Source organism: Ischnura elegans, chromosome 2 (genome assembly GCF_921293095.1).
Source record: "Ischnura elegans chromosome 2, ioIscEleg1.1, whole genome shotgun sequence".
NCBI lineage: Eukaryota > Metazoa > Arthropoda > Insecta > Odonata > Coenagrionidae > Ischnura > Ischnura elegans.
In genome coordinates this window covers 100,695,985-100,716,179 of record NC_060247.1, presented here as the reverse complement: position 1 = coordinate 100,716,179, position 20,195 = coordinate 100,695,985, and the positions used below count along the sequence as shown (strand labels likewise).

Below are 20,195 nucleotides of genomic sequence, written 5' to 3'. Positions count from 1 at the left end.
CAGTATAAAGTGCACTACAAATTATATGTACCAAAATAAACTTTCAATTGCACTGAGAACAAAGCCTAAGTGCTGTTTGGGTTTAGACATTAATATTACGTGCCAATTCTTACTCACCTATTAGTTTCTTCAACTTTAATTTATAGATATATTAGATTACATTTCCCTCCGTCGCAACCTAATCAGCACCCGCGCTTCTCCGAGTGATGTAAAGTTATTTTTACTTTGAACTTTGAAATGCTCTTCATAATGTTTGTGGGAAAAGGGTATCCTTTAAAAATAATTTTGTTTTAATTTTATTTCAAATAAACCAGACGTAAGAGGAAGGTTTCACCTTCATAGGTGAAACGTGAAGATACAGTCAAGTAGGGGAATTAACCTACTGCGCGCTTCGTACATTTTAAACCATTTAACATTTTAGTGCCCCACCGCACGGGACTGATTGAGGCCGAAACGTCCGCCATAAGTCATTCTACATAGAATTTCCGACCAGCAGGATAATCCTCCACCTCTCGGATTATAGCACGCACCCTACACGGGAGGAGGCATTAAAATTTAGGCACCAACGCGATTAGCGAGTCGGCGGTGTACCGGTTCACTCCATAGATCTTTTATACAGGTAGATGGCGCTTTCCCCTAGCCCCTTACGGCCGGAGCGCGTAGCCAACATACCGCCCCCCCCTTTCGCTCTCGGAGTCACGTGGTTCGGGTCAAAATGAATGGCGGCGTTTGAATTCTCTGTCGTGAATATCGTTCCCGCTTCGACAAAAGACATATTACTTTTACTTACAGCGCTAGAGAAGTACGTGCCTATTTTGCTATTTATTTTTATTTACGTTTTGCTGTGTGAACCTGATAGCAAAATAGAGTTCATTTCAATTCAGTTTTAGGAAGAACTTTAGTAAAACTGAATTAGTTTCCCTAATTATGCGCAACTGAAGCAGCCTTCAGGAATACATGTTTGGTTTCGTTTGTGTCCTTTACAGAGTAACACCTGCATCCAAAGGCTCCGTTTTTATGCGTAAATAAAGTAAGAAATTGCACAAAGGTAGATTACATGGTTTGAGAAAAATGTATACACAACCATAGGCTATGAATTTCAACCACCAATCCAGTACATTAATAAGTAATCTTTCACAAATGATAGGTACTATCTTTTTTTCAATAATACGTCATTAATAGAATGTCATCGTTAAAGGAAAGACACTTCCAATGTTGCATGACTTTCAAAGCCAGAGAAGAACATTAGGAGCTGTAACCAGCTGATTATTCCTCCTATCTCTCGTTGCTCGGGGTAAATTGATGAAAATATATTTTAAGATTCCTCAGAATGTTAATTAACAAAAGTACCCACAATAGTCAGTGTTGTAGCCAGCATTGATTTTATGAAATTTTATACGTGAACATCTCTCGTACGTAATTCAGTTCGCATAAAATGATTAAATATCCTTCAACATGTACTAGTAATAAATATTTGTTTATTAAAGAAACCTTTGACAATATACGTCCGCTGGAGGTGTGATGAAAACATCGTAGATAAGAAAGATGTATTGCCGACAATGGAAAACACGGTTTGAATACAAAAGTGAAGCTCAATTTTCACTCCATCAAAGAAAACTATGAATTTTACATTCTAAATGACCACAGTGTGTATGTCCATATATTTGGTAGAACATAGGGGAACCCGGTGCGGAACAGGGTGGCGGGGCGGAACGGGGTAAGCGATTTTAAACTGCGAAATAAAGCAGGAGTAAATATAACTAGTCAAAATTGTTGTTTTTAACATATAAGCAACACCAATCTGGGCTAGATATAGATATTCCCGCTTGCGCAGCACCTTTTTTCGCGTTAAAAAAAACCGCTTACCTCGTTCCCCCCCGTGTTCCCCCATACATCAATTTCATAGAATTCCAAAATGAGGATAGAGAGCATCCATCAAACAGAATCTACGAGAAAAAAAGGGTTTAGAAATAACATAATAGTAATTAGAAACCATACAGTCTAAACGAGATTCAGTTGGCATAAGGCAATAGAAAAAAAGAGAAACCTGAAGAACTGATTGAGGGCTCAGCCTCGGCTCACACTCAAATAGGCGTAATGTAGCCCAAAAATAGTGTTTACAGTTACATGCATGTAATTGGAAGCCATACAGATTCCGTAAAACACATTTCGTTCAGATAGCCGAGTGAGTTGAAAATAGATTGAAAATAAATCTTACTTGTTCTCAAACTTGATTGATTAATTAGGTGTTCGAATATTATTTCACGAACTAAGTTATTTGTCTAATTTTCTTCAAAATCTTGCTCCAGAATATGGTCCCTTAAATTTAGAAATAGGGAAGTAGTAGCTGTGAATACTTCCATCGTCTATACAAGGAAAATATCCTTGTTCCGTAACTTGCCGGATGCCTGAGCTACCCTAAATGCTTTTATTTTCTTATTAAATAGCGCATGCATTGCATTACACGTATCGTAACTCAGTAATAAATATATCCATGGCTAACACGGCTTTAATTTTAACAGGGAAAAACTTAGCAGTGAAAAGAAAGACAAATTCCTTTAAGGAATCTCTCATCGCAACCGAAGGCACTACGCGTATTCACCATAACGCTGACCCGAGTCACGTGATACACGACCACGCTTATGTTGACCACGCTTGCGTGACGTCATGCGCCATCTACCTATATGAAAGATCTATGGTTCACTCCCGCCAATAGGTAAGCAGCCAAGGACGCGGCCGTGGGAGCGTGGTTTTCCGAGGAATTCCGGGACGAAAAATCAGCCGATTGCAATTTAGAATGACTCGTCCAGGTAGTTGAGGTATTTTGCGATTCATTCCCACGGTGAGAGGACGGTTTCCACGACAACGGGAAAACATCGGGAAACGTGACCGACACACGGCATACAGAGAAGCACGCTTTTGAATAGATGCCAATAAGTCCAGTGACAACAAACGGCGAAACTGAGCAAGGCAATATATCCAAGGATGTATACTGTATAGGCATAGGGTTACGGGAACGTATAGAAGAATCTTCAAAAACAAAAATATAGTGCAAAGGCGTGAGAAAATGCTTATGGTTTAGTGGCACGGTATTTGGAAAATACTACCAATAGCTCGGGCAAGGTGAAGTAATGCACGTTTGTGAATGAATGCAAATAAGTCCAGTGACAATAAATGCAGTAACTAGGCGAGGCAATAGTACCTACCCTACGCTTTACTAAGGATGTATGGGCATAGGATTACGGGAACGTATACAAGAATTTTTTTTTATTTAGCGCAACGGCGCGGCGTGAGAAAATGCGCATGGTGAAGTGAGATAGGGATACACGAGCCGTACATCTATCGTTTATTTATCGTTATTCAAGTACTTTCCACACAGCTCTCCAGTAGAGGTCGGGATATCATTGAAAAATCTACCTGAACGCCGGGAGTGGATTAACGCAATCACTGGCAAACGAGAAGAAAAACTATCTTGCCACCAAACCACTTTGGTCGCAATGTTAGAATTAGTGATAGGATTTCGGAATATCTTACCAATCTCTCAACGCTATAGAGGACACAGATATTTTGATGGCAAAAATTTCATCGTTTTTATGACATTTATTTCTTAAACTAATCAGTGATTGTCTACGTTAAACTGCGGTATATCATTTTGATACTGAATGACATGGCGACTTTGTTAAATTGGATACATGGTTCACTATTTCTATCGTAATTTACTTCCTTCGTTTTTGGAGTTTCGCAACACAGATCAATTTCCACAGTGACAGTTCAAGTGATTTCTAACGTCACAAGGGTAATTTAAAGGATGCAGATGCATGGGGTCGTTCAAGAGATCAGAACAGTAAAATGAAAAAATGCCCTACAGTTGGTACCGCTGATGATTGGTTACAGAATAACCCTTCACGTGAACTTAATCGAGAAGTATTTTCTCCAGTTAAAAATTCGTCAGAATATTATTTCCAAAGCTCTCAAAACAATCGCTGATCGGAAGAATGAGCAGCGGCGCGAAAGGCAGATAGACAGGCGCATACAAAATTCCGGAACGCGAGTTTTCCCCAAATATTCAATACTCTGTCGACTGCAACAAAATCTGTAAAAAATGTAAAATACGATACGAGACGAGAAAGCCCTGGCAGCAGATAAAACGACTTCGGAGGGAAACAGTATCTAAAGATGAACAAGTGAATTTTTAAAAACCAGCGATGGTAAACTTTTCTTACTAGGTGGAAATCGGAAATGGTCAAAGTTCTACAATTTTAAAAATATTACCTTTCGCATTATTAAATAGTAAAATTCCCTTACTTACAATTAAGGTTACTCCATTGGAACCAGGGATAGAAATTGAAACAAAACGAAAAGATTTCGTTTCAAACCCGAGGGAAATGAAAATACGAGGCCTACATTTAGTTTCGTTTCCGCACGAAGTTAAAATCACGAAGTCGTTTAATTTCGACCCGGTACGAAATTTAACTCCCGGGAGCGAGACTAAATTAATCGAAACTCCGCTGCTCATAGTTAAGTTTTGATCCCAGAAGTTGAGTGGAGGGGGGAAAAGAGGGAATAGTTTCGACACATTTCATGACAAAATGTAGAGAGGCTAAAACATCGAGCTTAAAAGTCGACTCAATAAAAACCGATAAAAACTCCGGTTCTAGCTTGTATTAGTAGTACCATGACCCCTGCACGCGATTGACCAGTTTGCGTTCACCGTTCTCATATTTGTGGTCAAAATATGAGTGACCCAGGCATCTAGCACCGACCGAACACTGCGTTGCGCACTATGAGTGGAAAAATGCCCCATGCATTTAGTGGCGGGTTGGACGAGCCTCTACTTCATTCAACCATACTTCGCACTCGGTGTGTGGGTCGAAACTAAACTGTTTGAAGGTGAAGTACGTGGTCCCTCCGGTGCAAAACAATCTGTTTTGTTTCGTCCAAGAGGTTTAGTTCATATAGTTTCGACCCGAAGTAATTTTGACTCCGATTGGGTTTCGACCCTTAGTATAGCTCGCCGGATTTAATTCAATTTCGTTTCCACATTTTTCTCCCGAACGAAACTATTGAAATTTTACTGGTTTCGATTTCCATTCGTGATCGAAACTTTAGTGTTTAGAACTGCCACATAAACGACTGAACGCGTAAACTTTCGCTTATTAGGGTGCAAATATTTTAGTGCCAAAGAAATAGATTAGCTGCGGAAAAGTATTATTTGACCTGACTGGAAGTCGAAACTACTTCTCAAGCATCTTACTTGACCTGCAATTAATCAAATTCCGATTGATTCAAGTAATTCTTTCTCATAGTATTTCTTCCTCCGTCATTTATATTAATGTACGCGTGACGAAACTTATGGGGAGATGTTATTCTCAGAGAGAATTTCTTATTTTTTTATTTAAATTATTTACATGTGTTGAAACTGGTTGGGGGATAATAAATAAATGCGTAATACAAAAGTAATTATTTATCCCTACCGACAGGACGCTAATCTCTCCCTGGTTTTGTCTTAACGATCATTACCTACGCTACTCTGTTTTCTTTCTTTATTCCTACAAGACACGTAGTGGGTATTACCTGCAAACTGTCGCTCTGCGAGAGCTATTCGAATATTTATTGTGCAGAGGCGGACTCATAATATGCATAGGATAAGGATAGTTGGTAGGGATAAATAATGACGTAATTATTTATCTTTGCCGACAGGATGCTAATCACTCCCCGCTCTTGTCTTGACGATCATTACCTACGTTGTTCCATTTTTTTCCTTCTTCCAACTACATTCGTAGTGGGTATTACCTGCAAACTGTCGCTCTGCGGGAGCTATCCGAAAATTTATTGCGCAGAGGCAGACTCATCAATCATCCCACTGCTTTTTACACATCGCCCCGCAGACGACTACCTACCCGTTTGTTCCAACCGCGACGAGCGGGGCCGGATCATTGCAGGGGCGGCCTGTTTATCCCACGGCGACGTCCACCGCCGCTGTTGTCCCATCCCCGCGGAATTGCAAAAATTCATGCGGTCGTTCGCACGTCAAGCCGGACGTTTCCGCGGTGACAGAATCGCCATCACGACGACCATAACCCTTCCCCATCCGTCGAAGAAGGAAAAGAGAGAGAGAGAGAGAGAGAGAGAGAGAATGCGAAGGTCTCGATATGGAGCGCACACGATACATGGGAAGTAACACTATCCTATCACTTAAATTAGCCGACCCAGTTCTTTGGTGCTGTCGCTCTAACGATGCTTTTTCTCCCAAAATGTCATACGTATTCATCACCTCACTCATTGGCGTACGACGTATTATTGAAATAAAAGGTAGTTGCACTTTTCTACAATTATTTTAATACGTACAATGCGTTATTTTGCCTCGCCACTTACTTCAACCGCTCAATTTCTAATGATACGCGGACTCTCTTTCACCCTGCCCTTTCATCTACATCTAATTAATACCCTGCAAGCCACCTCTAGGGTGTTTGGCAGGGGGTGATCAATGACCAGCATGCAATTGGAAAATTCTATTCTTCTTTCTATTCTTCTCCACCCCTTAGGCCTTCCCTCACCTGTGGTTCTTTTCCCAGTGTGTCGTTCTTCAACAGCTATTTATACTAGAGTCCTCCTTCTACCCTGGGTTTTTATGATTCTCCTAAGTCTTCTGTTTCCTCACATACTCCCCGCTGCACGTCTGTTTCCCACCCCTTCCTCAAACTTGTCAGATACCCCCCTCCCCACCTCTTCCTTTAATGTATAAATGCGATGTTTTTATGTACTGTGATTTCTTGTCCCAGATGATGCTTTTTTGATCCGAAACGCATCTTGCGCATTAAAATAACTGTGGAAAAGTGCATTTGCCTTTTATTTCAATATGTTCAAATCGTTGAAGGATAAGTGGAAGGGAAAAAGGGCAATGGAGGGCCTCGAATGAGTTACATATGGCAGGTTATAAAGGATTTAAAGGAGAAGTAATACGTCGCTATGAAGAGATTAGCGGATAGGAGAGAGAAATGGAGAGCTGCGTCAAACTAATCTTAGGATTGTTGACTAATGATGATGATGATATCTCGCCTGAGTCAGTTGAATTTTTACGACGCATTGGTGTGGAATTCCATAAATGGATTCAAATGCAAACCCAATATTGAGAACTAAAATCTACAGAAATAATTCATATAAAATTTTCTTTTGGTCTATAGAAATGAGAGATGCAAGTTCGTTTTAAATGAATTTTAAAATCATCAACAGATTTAGGCTTAATATATGAAATCATTGGTTTTCGAGTTTACTATGTGTAGGATGTGTATGTAGCGCCTTGTCTATCTTATTTGTTCACTTCTTCATAATGACCTGAAAATGTCGAAACCGGTTGACTTTTTTTAACAAATATTGAGTGGAATACAACAAAGTTTATTTTTTAATCTTTAATATAAGAAAGTTTTCAATAAGTCAAACAGTGGTATATAATTGTAAATAACCTATTCACGTTCCGCATTACCACTGCATGGACTAATAACGCGGGTTTGACACTGAATGCAATTGCTTAGGTGCGGCGGGAACAGAGTCCGAAGAGAATTAATGAAATGAGCGGGGCGAATGAACCCAGGCGCCGGCAGCATGAGGTAGCGAGCTGGTACTGCGATCACCTATGGACAGGAACAACCCCTGACAATGGCTTACTATAATCACAGGCACCGGCTTACCTCGACCGGCCGGTAAGCTATTCCGTCCGTTCAATTCGTTGGGGAAGGGGAGGCAATATAGAGAGACGCGGAGCAAAACAAACACGCCACCAAGCTTCGAGCAGGAGTCCGGAATAGAGCAGAAATTCACGTGAGGGAGTCGATTTAAACCGTTCCCCGAAAATCCAAACTCTGTCCCATGTTCATGATCAAGGCACCTCCTAATTACCTCGACGAAAAAAGTCGAAAATAATTCTTTTCACTGTATATATCGGTGTTGTGATAATTATTCATAATAATGAGTTTGACTTTTAATTCGAGCGGACTATCTGAATTCTGTTATTTGGGAAGCAGGATCACTAACGACAGGAGAAGCAAGAAATAAATTATCAGCAGAATAGCCCAAGCGAAGAGAGCTTTCCAACAAAAGAGAGACCTGCTTACAACGGGAAACTTATGAATAGAAGTAAAGAAATTTATAAGTACCTACATCTGGAGTGTGCTCCTATACGGAAGTGAGGCATGGACAATAACAGCAGCGGAGAAAGCAAGGATAGAGGCCTTCGAAATACGGTGCAACAGAAGGATGATGAGGATCAAATTGATCGAAGGAGTTAGTGATGAGGAACAACCTTATAGGCCACATCTTGAGGCATAGCCGTTATAGCAGAAACAGAGAAGGAATTGAAAAATATTCTGGTTAATATGGGTAGGGTAATAGGTAAATATCAACTGAAAATAAGCACGAAGAAAACCAAGATATTAGTATGCAGCAGAAGAGAAGAAGTCAAGACTAACATTAAAATAGGAAATCAAAAACTGATAGAGGTGGATGAATTCGGTTATTTGGGAAGCAAGATAACTAGTGACAGGAGAAGCAAGAAAGAAATTACCAGCAGAATAGCCCAAGCGAAGAAAGTATTCCATCAAAATAAAGACCTGCTTACAGCAGGAAACTTAAATATGGAAGTAAAGAAACAATTTATGAGAACCTACATTTGGAGTATGCTCCTATACGGAGGTGAGGCATGGACAATGACCGCAGCGGAGAAAGCAAGGATAGAGGCCTTCGAAATGTGGTACTACAGAAGAATAAAATAAGATCAAATGGATCGACTGAGTTAGTAACTAGGAAGTGCTAAGAAGAGTAGGAGATAAGAGAAGCCTCATGAAAACCTTAACAAGAAGACGGAACAACCTTATAGGCCACATCTTGAGACATGATGGCCTGATGAAGACAATCATCGAGGGAGAAGTGGAAGACAAGAACGGAAAAGGAAGACCTCGAACAAAATTATTGGAACAAGTAAGGAGGGATGTGAAAGAGAAGAAATAAGTAGTTGTGAAAAGATAAGCTGATAGGAGAACTGAGTGGAGAGCTGCGTCAAACCAATCTTAGGATTGCTCACCAGTGATGATGAGCTGCAGGCAAAAAAGTTGTTAATTTTCATTTTAATTTGAAATCTTTTTCCTCGCATTTTTTTCTGCCACCGAACTTTCAATATTACATGAGGAGGTGAGAATCCGCGGGATGCAACTGATTTTTTTCCTGCACAGAGTTAGGTACAGAAATTAGGTAAAGAAAACAAACGAGAACAACTAGATATTTAGTGTTGCATGTTATATTCCACTCGATGTCAGCACAAAAGAGACACTCACTCGTATCTCTTGGTTACCGATTTTTTGTATCTTTCTTCTATTAATTTCTGTACCTAACTCTCTTTAGAAAATCACTTGTACCCCTTGGCTTGTCACTCCCTAATGTGACAAGATTTGCCAAACTTTCCAAGCCTGCGGGCCTCATATTCGAGTTAGCATGGCATGGTGGGATTAAATGCGTTTCAATATATTTAAAAGTTATATTCATAAATATATAACTTTTAGCAATAACTGTCTCCTTTAACTTTAATCACATAAAGTTTTAAAATAACTAATGCTTAACAGTTTGGCGTCTCGCGCAAAATAGTTCAGGAGACTGCATTTGGCCCATATTATGTCGATCCCCATTAGACTTTATTACCATTAGTCCATCAGACTTGCCCCAAATTCTTTCTGAACCTCTTTATTCATTTCAACAAATTAGGCTAGCTATCCCTATGAAATGACTTTGAAATGACTACAGGAATTACTAACTGTAGGCAATTTTAGCCTTTTCATTATTGCGCACGCTTTTTCTTTTGTTATTATGCGTGATATTTTATAACCGTGTGATGAGCATGTGACGTTCCTCTAGCGTGCTGCATTTTGGTGATTGATCACCCCCTACTAAAACACCCTGGAGGTGGCTCGTAGGATATTATGTAGATGCAGATGTTTTTTCTCTTAAAGTATTCTGAGCCCAGAGAAACTTTTCCACACGCAACAGGAAAACGAAGAAAATACGAAGTGCTTCAAAGAAATTCAGTTTCGACAGCAATCATGGAAATGAGAGGATAAACAACCTCCCTCCTCCCCGCCCGCGACTGCAACTCGGCAAATAAAAACAAAAACGAAGCGCTTTCCTCTCGTCCTTCTGCGAAACTAGAGCAAAACAAGTTACGGGGTAAATGCACGCACCGGGTGCAGTGCATTAGGGGCATTTCCGCCTTCCAACCCGTCCGTCCCCTTTTCTTGCATCGGATATTTCCGTTTACCGAGAGCAAAAAAAAAGAAAGAAATAGGCGCGCAAGTTTCGTTCTCAACACGAAAAAGATTTTAAAGGAGTTTTCACGGTATCCGAATGTGTGGACGAGTCCCAGGATTTGGAGTTGGAGGTAGAAAATGCGATACTCCCTTCACGGAAAGTTAACTTCAGCGGTCTGTTCTGCTCGTAGTGAATGAAGACACCTATCAGAGTGATATGCGAGCTGTGTACAGGTAAATAGTTCCAAACTGGGACATTATAATGAAAATAATAATATTTGCTCTCATTCAACGATGCGTGAAGTCCGAGCGGAGTAGGAGAGAAGTCATTTAGAAATCTTGGGTATAAGATATCTATTAAATCGGACATAACAAGTGATACAATGTTCTAATTAAAATAATCGTTTAATCGTATATTATATTCATTAATAATATTGTTCGGAATAAACAAAGACACCTGTCGAAGTGAAATGAGACCTGTATACGGGTAAATAGTTCCAAACTGGGACATTATAATAAAACTGTAATATTTATTCCACCATAACAAAGTACACATACATACAATAAATGTAAACAGTACCTACAGTGGACTACAGGGTCGCAGCAGATTAACTTGAACTGGGGTTGTAATCATACGTTAGCTAAAAGCAGCGGCTTATAAAGATTTATGGCTTTTTTTATATAATGGCAGAAAAACAATGTAGATTATTCTTGCAATTTTTCTAATTTTTTCTTTTTTCTATGTTTTCATGTTTTGTATTGCATTTTCCTTGTAGTTATTTATAATTCTTAATTTTTTTCTTCTTTCCTCTCTTGTTCAGCACACAATATATATATGAATAATTACCTTTAACAATGCAAATACAAAAGAAATAACAAATTTAAAATCGGGAAGATAAAACAATAACTTTAAGCAATGTGGATTATATTCAATTTTTTCACCACATAACATCCTAAATATATAAAAATATGAATATAGATGAATGGATTGTTTGAGAAATGCGGTAAATCTGAACGGAGTAGGTGAGAAGTCTTAAAAATCTTGCATAGAAGACGAGACTATTTAATCGACCTCATAATGTGACATGGTCTAACGAAAATGATCGTTGAAGGACAGGCGGAAGCAAAGCACGGCAGAGATAGGCCACAGATGAGTAAGTCATCGGAGGCCAAAAATAAATTATATACTTGCAGTACGATGAAAGCCTTATCATTTTGCATGATTTCCGGAAAACTACAAGCGAATACTAACAATACACATTGCCAGAGCGAAAAGGAAATAAAATGATAAAAATTATATTGAACACAAATGTCCGTCGTTAAAGTTATACATAATTATTACAACGCTCTAAGTTTTTAAAAAGAACCAAATAAGAAAGAACGCCTATACATTTTTGGACACTGACGACTATATGTTGATAAATGGGATCAACGAGTTAGGGGTAGTAGAAATTAAGACAGGAAACTCATTTTACAAGCTTACTAATTCATTATCCTAAAATATTGTCTTTTCTATTATTAAACGATCCATAAAACCTTCAGTTCATTTCCCAACCAAAGAGGTACTATTCCTCATCCCTGAGGGAGAATTGCTACTCGAGCTCATGATTCATGGCTTGACGCAAACTTTTGAATCTTTCTTTAATCCGTAAGTGTGGCTTCTACTACACATAATCTTTTACAAATGGGCCATTTCAAAGTATAAGCGCGGATCGAATTGGTGTGGAGACTATAATGTTGGCTTCCTACCCCGTCGGTCTTGGCTCAAATCCTAGCGGTGGTAGAGATTTTACAGAGGCCGCTTGAGTGCTTTGAGAAGGACTTTCCAAGTGCAGCACCCCGTCCGTCGGATGGGACGTTTAGCCGTGGTCCCTTCGGCGCCTTTAGTTAATATCTGGCTAATGCCGACGCCGAGTTTCTCTCCACCCTTCCCTCCATACCCTTTACTCACAACGCGAATTATTTATGGCTGTCGGTACTTTCAAGCAGGGGCGCAGCTTGGAATCAAGGCTAGGGGGGGAGGGGTTTAGGTGCAACTAATACCGGGGCGTGAGGGGGTATGGAATACCCACCAGGATAGGCGGTATGTGCGAGATTAATAAATTGCTGCGGAATTTTAAGGTAAATGGTTCAAAATGGTGATTTTTACGGCTTTCTGAGGGATATTTCATTAATCCTTACTCTATTCTATTAGTAATATCAATCCAATTAAGTAAAATGGATTAAACTTAAAATATCTCTGAGCTCTGAGTGGGGGGTTTATCCCCAAACCCCCCCCCCACGCTGCGTCACTGCCTTTAAGTACTATAACCATAAAGTATAAGCTGTCATATCCGGCCGGTTATGAACATAAATTTTAAAAATTTATATTTGGAGAATAGTGGGCTATCCCACTGAAACGCCTGACAAAAACCTTTTGAGTGTCCCATTTTCTGTCTCTATGTTTAAAAAAATAGTTATTTATCTATTTAAGTGTCATAGCTGGAAGCATTTTCTTCAAGATTTTATACATATTTTTCTAATTGACAATATTTTTCTTAAACAGGTACATCATGATAGCTCATCACAACATATACCACAGGGTGTATACCAAGCTTTGGATTGCGGTGATGATAGCGTTCTGCTGGGTCTTCAGCTACGGAATGCAGCTACCCACGCTGTTCGGACTGTGGGGTAAGTAGCACGATTGACTGTGACATAACCATCAAGGATCAAATATTTTTTTACATTTTTTGCATTAAATGTCGGTAGAACATACAGTCACCAGCTATAACTTCAGCAACTTTTTTCGAAAATATGCAAATATGGCATATAGTTTAACTCAGGTTATTAACTTAAGTATCAGAAAAGTGTATGATACAGGCAATAGAGTAACAGAAACCCACTGGATAACACGCGGTTAATGTATATCGGCATATAATTTAGGAATTAGACTAATAATCAAGCATGAAAAAATGTTGCTTTGAACCGGCTTTACCAGTTTTATTGCCAAGACAAATAAATATTGTCTTCGCAATAAAACTGGTAAAATTTGTGTTGTAACGTAATGATCAAGATAAAAATAAGATATAGGTACCTCAGCCCGGTATTTATTGGTGGATTATAAGAAAATCCTTCCTCCACTTCACTAGAACAATTTTTAGCGCTTAAGCTTTCTACCGTCAAGAGCTATCTTTGTTTATCCCATCCATTTAAAGGTACTAACCCTCCACTTTTTCGTATCATTTTTATTTCAGATAAAAATGTACTTGGAAGTCTTTATTTCAAATTACTTTAACTAACTTTGCATCGATCTTGAGGCCCTCCCCCACAGAGATAAAATCAGCATGCGCTACTGTCAAAATACAATTGAATGGGTTTGAAGCCAAGGGGTACAAGTGATTTTTTTCTCAACATAGTTACGTAAAGTTAAGTGTTAGAATAAATATACAAAATCCTGGTTGCCTAGGGAAACGAGTGAGTCTCTGTTCTGTCCTGACATTTAGAGGAAAATCAAATGCACTACCGAACATCTAATTGATCTCGTTTGTTTTCTATACCTAATTTCAGTAACTAACTCTGTGTAGAAAAGAGAAATCACTTGTACCTCTTGGCTTCCAAACCACTCAATTGTTGAATGAAAATCGCGCTTCGGTCGAATAAATAAATGAAAAATAATGCATTTTAAAATAAGCATAGAAGTATCCTCGGCATATGTGCTAATGCAACATTTTTTTAAACAGCGAATGCGGAAAGTCATTAATTAATTAATTTATTTTTTTATTTATCTATCTCATTCACCCCCTAAAACAGCATCATCAGGCCTTTACGTCAGGGGGTTTTAACAATAACTAACTATTGACGACCGCACACACCCATGCCGTAGATATGGACAACCTATCCACACGGGAATCGAACCCCTGACCTTCACGGGGCTGGCCGGTAAAGTAGACTAGGACTTATCCCTGCCGCCACCGAGGCCAGCAATTTTTTTGAATGATGCATTCGCCGCATAACCTTTTAAGCGTCTCACGCTCCGGCTAACTCTAGTTAGCACTGAAATTTCATCTATTCCTCCAGCACTTGCTCGGAATGCGAGCAGGCCGGACTGGAGAGAGAAGCATTGGTGGCGCGCCAAACAGCCGTGCCGTGTTTCCTCTTCCCATTTCGCAACGCGAATAATCTCCCGGCGCAGTTAGCATTTTTTCTAAGTTTATCTAACGCCAGCGGGCACGAAAGCAAAGCGCGAGTTGATTCTTTTCGGGGAACTTTCCTCCACATCGGCTTCCTATGGGATAATACTGAAAGCATTGTATTTAACACGCTATTATTTTCACAAAACTTTATGCATATAAATATCTAACATGGGCCTTCGTACAGTTAAAAAAGGAAGACTTTCAAAGAAAACTTAATTACTGGCTAAACAGCATTTTAAAAACCGTAGCTATAGCTAGCTTTTTATGCCGTGTCTGACCTTGGTCTCAGTTTTAGAAAGAAAATATCTCAGTAAAATGGGCTGTATATTGCTATTATTACCATATTTCCGTTCTCCCAAGAAAAGTAGTGTATTGTTGCGGAAATTTATTGTCATTTACTTATTACAGAACTGAGTGGAGATCTTCATCGTACCTCCCTAACTCTGTTCTCGGAAAAAAATGAATCCAAGGGTAGTTGACTGATGATAGTAATGGTGCTATTGCCTTCCTCAGTGCACGCTCCAAAACACCGTGACTCGGCTCGCTTATTTAATTAAAAGTGAATGGAATCCGATCAATTTTGCGCGTCGCCTGGTGGATATCATCAATTACATTTCATTAGCATCAATTCCCCTTCATTTTGCGCTTGAAATAAAGCGACAATGTCGATTTTCTAGAGTCCTCGCCATAACACTCAGTCGATTTCCTACCCCTCCCGCCCCGCATAGCCGAGAAGGGAAGAATTTATCACGCTCCCGGCCCGTCCAATTTGTCCGCTGCTCGCCGTCTTTCTATCACTGCCACTGGTGCGCTGCGAAAATGATTGGGAGGGCCATCTGCTTCCTTCCCTTCCCATGTGCCGCGTGCACACTGACCGAGTGCTAATAAACAGCATCACCATATATCCCCCTAATCTGCGGTTAACTGGGCGAAATGGAAGGCTATCGGAGCGTACGTTTGCTTCTGTATCTCTCTCCGCTCCCAACCTGCCTGTCATTCTGCGAACCCCCAGCCGCTCAGACAACCCCCATGATAATAAACTTGAATTGAAATAAATTAGACATTCATACCCATTCTTGCAATCTAGCACGACAGAGTAATATACGCGATAGTATCGCAAAGATGAACTCGATCATTTATGCTATTATGAATGCTTTACTTAAAATGGAGGTCATTTTTTTAAATACGGTATTAAAAAACCGAATAACTTTCAATTGATTGTTGTATTCGCGAATGATAAAACGACTTTGTTTTCTTCCACGGATTTATTTTTTTAGTAAAACATGTTTTAACCTCAAGAGGTCTTTTGCAAGTACCTTGTATTTATTTTGATATTTGAAAATGACCTCTTGAGGTTGAAACATGTTGTAACAAAAAATGTAATACGTGGAAGAAAACGAAGCCGTTTTGCCATTTGTGAACTTCAACTTCCACAAAGTTGAGCCGGAAATCATTGAACGTAATATTTATATTATTTTACAATAATATTTTTCAAGAACCACCCCTACTTTCCTGGGCCAGTGTTGGCCACAGGGGGTTTTGACACCCATACTTTCCTTCCGAACTTCGTCCCCGAACATTCAAAGATATATATTCAATCAATAGTCGAATCTGAGGTATACTAATGAGTAGAGATGAGACGTATTCGCAAACTCGATCGAATTCTATCTAGTTCTAGGGTTTGAAATTTGATCGAATTCATTGATGGAAATTCGATTCATCACAATGGACGAGATGTACGGCTCACAGTACTAATTAATAACAACGCGTTTCAACCTTATGGCTAAGTCTTTCAGGCGTAAATTATTTATAAGCAAAACTACCAGTATACCTACAAATTGTTCTAATGAGTTTAAAAGCAGAGCAGTGAATTTGTTCTTGCTGTAAAAATGTTGCAGTGCGCTGAAAAAAATCAGAGAATTTGTACAGCAAGAACAAAATTTTTTACTTATGAGAATGCTCTATTGGCTAAGGAATGACATTGTAGCCGGAAAACTTAAATTTGACCGGATGGATCTCAGGGAAGAAACATATAATAATAATTTTCCTCAGTTACTGATTTTTTTCTTAAATTGAGATCGCTGAGAATTTTGGGAAGCTTACAAAGGAGGTAAATGCGTGGAAAATCATACCCACTAACTTATTGCCAGTAAAATTAGAAAAATTGCTTAAAGGCTCCCACACACCTAAGCGGCCGCGGTGGCGGACTAGGCCGCGCGGCAGATACGCCCGCTACGCGGGCACCGCTGTGCACACACCTAAGCGGCCACGCCTACGGAAATGTTGCACTTAAACCGAGAGCGACAAACCGACGAACTCCGACCATTCTCGAGGTAGATCTTTATCCAGCAAGTCACTTGTACAATGGAGGTGAATAATAGTTCTGATATTGAAGAGGAAGCAATACTACTAGCCACGTTAATCGACGAAGAGCGAAGGCACAGGTAATTGCTTTTTGATTCTTACCAGCTTCGGTCATACTTTAATGAGCAGTTTACAAAATTGCGATATCTATTATAGAAAGAAGCGTCGAATATGGATTCATGAAATAAATCTTTCTAGAGAGGAGGAAGGAGAATTTCACTCCCTCTACAAGAAGCTAAGGGAGCATGATGAGCGATTTTATTTATATTTTCGGATGGATTTAGAATGCTTTGACCAGCTTCTGTATGCTGTGAGGCACGATATCACGAAGGACTTCACTACTGTCGGCGTCAAAATGATGTGCCGCTGTACTTTGAAAATTTATATCTGGACTTCTTTGCATGCCATAATAATGAATAATGTGTCACTTTAAAGAAAATTTTATTCTCAATTCTAATTTATTTTTTATTTTATGAAAAATTAAAAATGTAGACACGCGAGTGCAATAAATGACTCACCATAAAATCAGCCGTTTTGTCAACTTCATGAACTTTGTAACTCAACCTAGGGAAAACTACTACGTCTACAACATTCATCTTCCACAATATGTTGCAAACATAATTATAGATTAATAAAGTGGATTTTGCGAAGTTTTAAAACGCATATTTTGTTGTAAAATAACAAAAATGTTTAAACATTATCTAGTCCTACAGTTTACCCAGAAAGAAAAAAAGAAAATTGATAGAAACACGTCTGACTTTATTTTCAATTTTTCTATGATCCGAAAATACATGATTTTTATGTAGTATAGATTATGTATGGATGGGCATTAAAAAATACGCCGGAGAGAACGAAAGCTGCGTTGCCACGTCTTGCTCGCTAAATTTTACTTCCTGGTAACCAGCACAGGCCTGGCGCGGCCCCGTTTGGCAAAATGACATTAATAGAAGTTATTGACATTCACAAATATAAATATTGTTATAAATTATGGATCATAGAAAAATTTCAAATAAATTAAGAAGTGTTTCTATCAATTATATTTTTTCTTTCGGGCTAAACTGTAGGACTAGATAGTGTTTAAACATTTTAGTTATTTTGCAACAAAATATGCGTTATAATAATCCACAAAAGCCATTTTATCAATGTACATAAATAATTTCAACTTTTTGTAGAAGATGAATGTTGTTGACGTGGTAGTTTTCTCTAGGTTGAGTTACAAAGTTCATGAAGTTGACAAAACGGCTAATTTTATGGTGTGCGGAGTCATTTATTGCACTGGCGCGTCTACATTTTTGAATTTTTCATAAAACAAAAAATAAATAAGAATTGAGAATAAAATTTCCTGTAACATGATGTATTATATATAATTATGGCATGCACTGAAGTCCAGATATAAATTTGCAAAGTACAGCGGCACATCATTTTGACGCCAACAGTAAGTACCGAAGACCTATAGGACCAACAGAACGTCTAGCAGTTGCACTAAGGTATGCTATCGAAAAAATAGTAAAAGAATTAAAACATCAGTCTATTTATGTACTTTACTCGTTAGCTACGCTAAATAAAATAATGTTATTGAAATCGTGCACATAATTATGACTTTTGAAAGCATTATTTTCTTCTGATGGATTATTCGTACATGCCAATACGGATATAATTAAAATACCAATATTTTGAGCGTAATAACAAGCAAACTTTTACTAGGTTAAAGTATTAGGCTAAAATTTACTTTTGTCAAAAATACCTTTCAAAATTTCATCATTTTGTTTGATTGATGGAACTGGGGAATGGGTTCCTAAATGAATTACTGTAAACAAATACCAGAATATTTAAATTTAAAGACTTTTATTCATTTAAATGGTTAATCGTTTTATGAACAATACATTTACGATTTGCAGTAACTTCCTAGACCTAATGCGCTTATATTTGCAGACTAAAATAAGAGGAAACCGAGATATGGATACATTTTATGGCTCATTATTTTTTAACATTAGCCTCAATATAAACCTCTTCTGGTTTATGAATGTTTTCGTAAATAAAGGTACCTACATAGTAAATAAATACGTAGGTACTTCATGGTTCCAATGGTCTATACAAAAGCGTTGTATTTTTACGGCTAATTGGTCTCTGATGTTTCAATCCTGTATTTTTTCTATAGAAGCGTCTTCCAGCATATTTGAGCATTTTCTTCACACTCATTGTTAATTTCAGGTAACTAAAATATTGAAATGGCTCAGGCTCGCGAGCGATTTTCAAAAGACAAAAAAAGACTTCAATTGGAAAGTAATGCATGCGTTCTTTGATATTTTATAAACCGCAAATTGAATTATTTCAATTATGAATCACCATCGGAGAAGGTACCTGTACAACCAATTTTTAGGGCTACAATGGGTCGAAATATACTTAAAATTTTCCTCAGGTACTTGTCTTCTGATGATTACAAAAAAACTCAGAAGCAAAGGCTAAGTCATGCAAATGTTAACAGACACATATTTAGACCGTTTGGTGTTTGCGTAGCCCTATTTCGCCAAGGCAATCCATTGGAAAATTGAAACTTTGTAGGCGTGAGCAAACGCGGCCTGCGGCCAAACTCGACAGGTCGCGTTCGGCCGCCACCGCGGCGGCCAACCGCTGCACAGGCCGCGGCCGCGCCCGCTAGGCCGCTCTGGTGTGTGTGAACGCATTGAACGCTACATTGATAGTTGGCCGCGTACCGCGGCCGCCACCGCGGCCGCTCAGGTGTGTGGAAGCCTTTATTCTTCAGCATTTATGCTAAGAAAATCATCTGATTTCAGATTCTGATCGTGTGTTTAAAACCAATGTATGACGTCAGTCGAGGGAAAAATAATACAAATCCATATATTAATACATGTATGTGGGTCATATTGGAATGCTAAGGCAGTAAATCCCTTCCGTATCGTACTACAGGCCAATAAACCCACGAAAAAAACTCACACGGTGTTTATTATACAGTCAGGCTTGAAATTCTCGGTAATTTTATCCGTCCAACCACCTACACACCTCAATCATGAAAGGGTCGCCATTGTACGCATCGAGCCAACAGAATTCATGATGAGTCATGCATATAAAACAGATGTGTGAATTCACAGCTGACACCGAAATGAGTATAGCGTAACAGTCACGGAGTCGAAGATGGCGTGTCATGTCGCTGGTTCCTCAACCCGAAACCCTTTTGCAGGGACCGATTCAGCATAAAATTTGGCGGGGACGGTTCATGACCTGGGTCAGGAGAGTATGGAATACCCCCGCGAGAGAGGAGCGTTTTTAAAGTATGAAGTGCTACGCTCTACGATAAATAAAACTCAAACTTCCCTCCCGTTTGCGACTTGTAGCCATGCATTTGTGT

The 20,195-nt window shown here is 39.0% G+C and overlaps 1 protein-coding gene across 4 annotated transcripts in view; it reads left to right on the top strand.

Moving 5' to 3' along the window:
• LOC124154249 (G-protein coupled receptor moody) overlaps positions 1–20,195 on the top strand; it is a 199,279-nt gene that overhangs the window by 154,909 nt on the left and 24,175 nt on the right. For all 4 annotated transcript variants that reach the window (XM_046527854.1, XM_046527851.1, XM_046527852.1 and 1 more), the window contains exon 5: positions 12,835–12,962. In XM_046527854.1, coding sequence (XP_046383810.1) covers positions 12,835–12,962 — 128 coding nt within the window. The remainder of the gene's footprint in view (positions 1–12,834; positions 12,963–20,195) is intronic.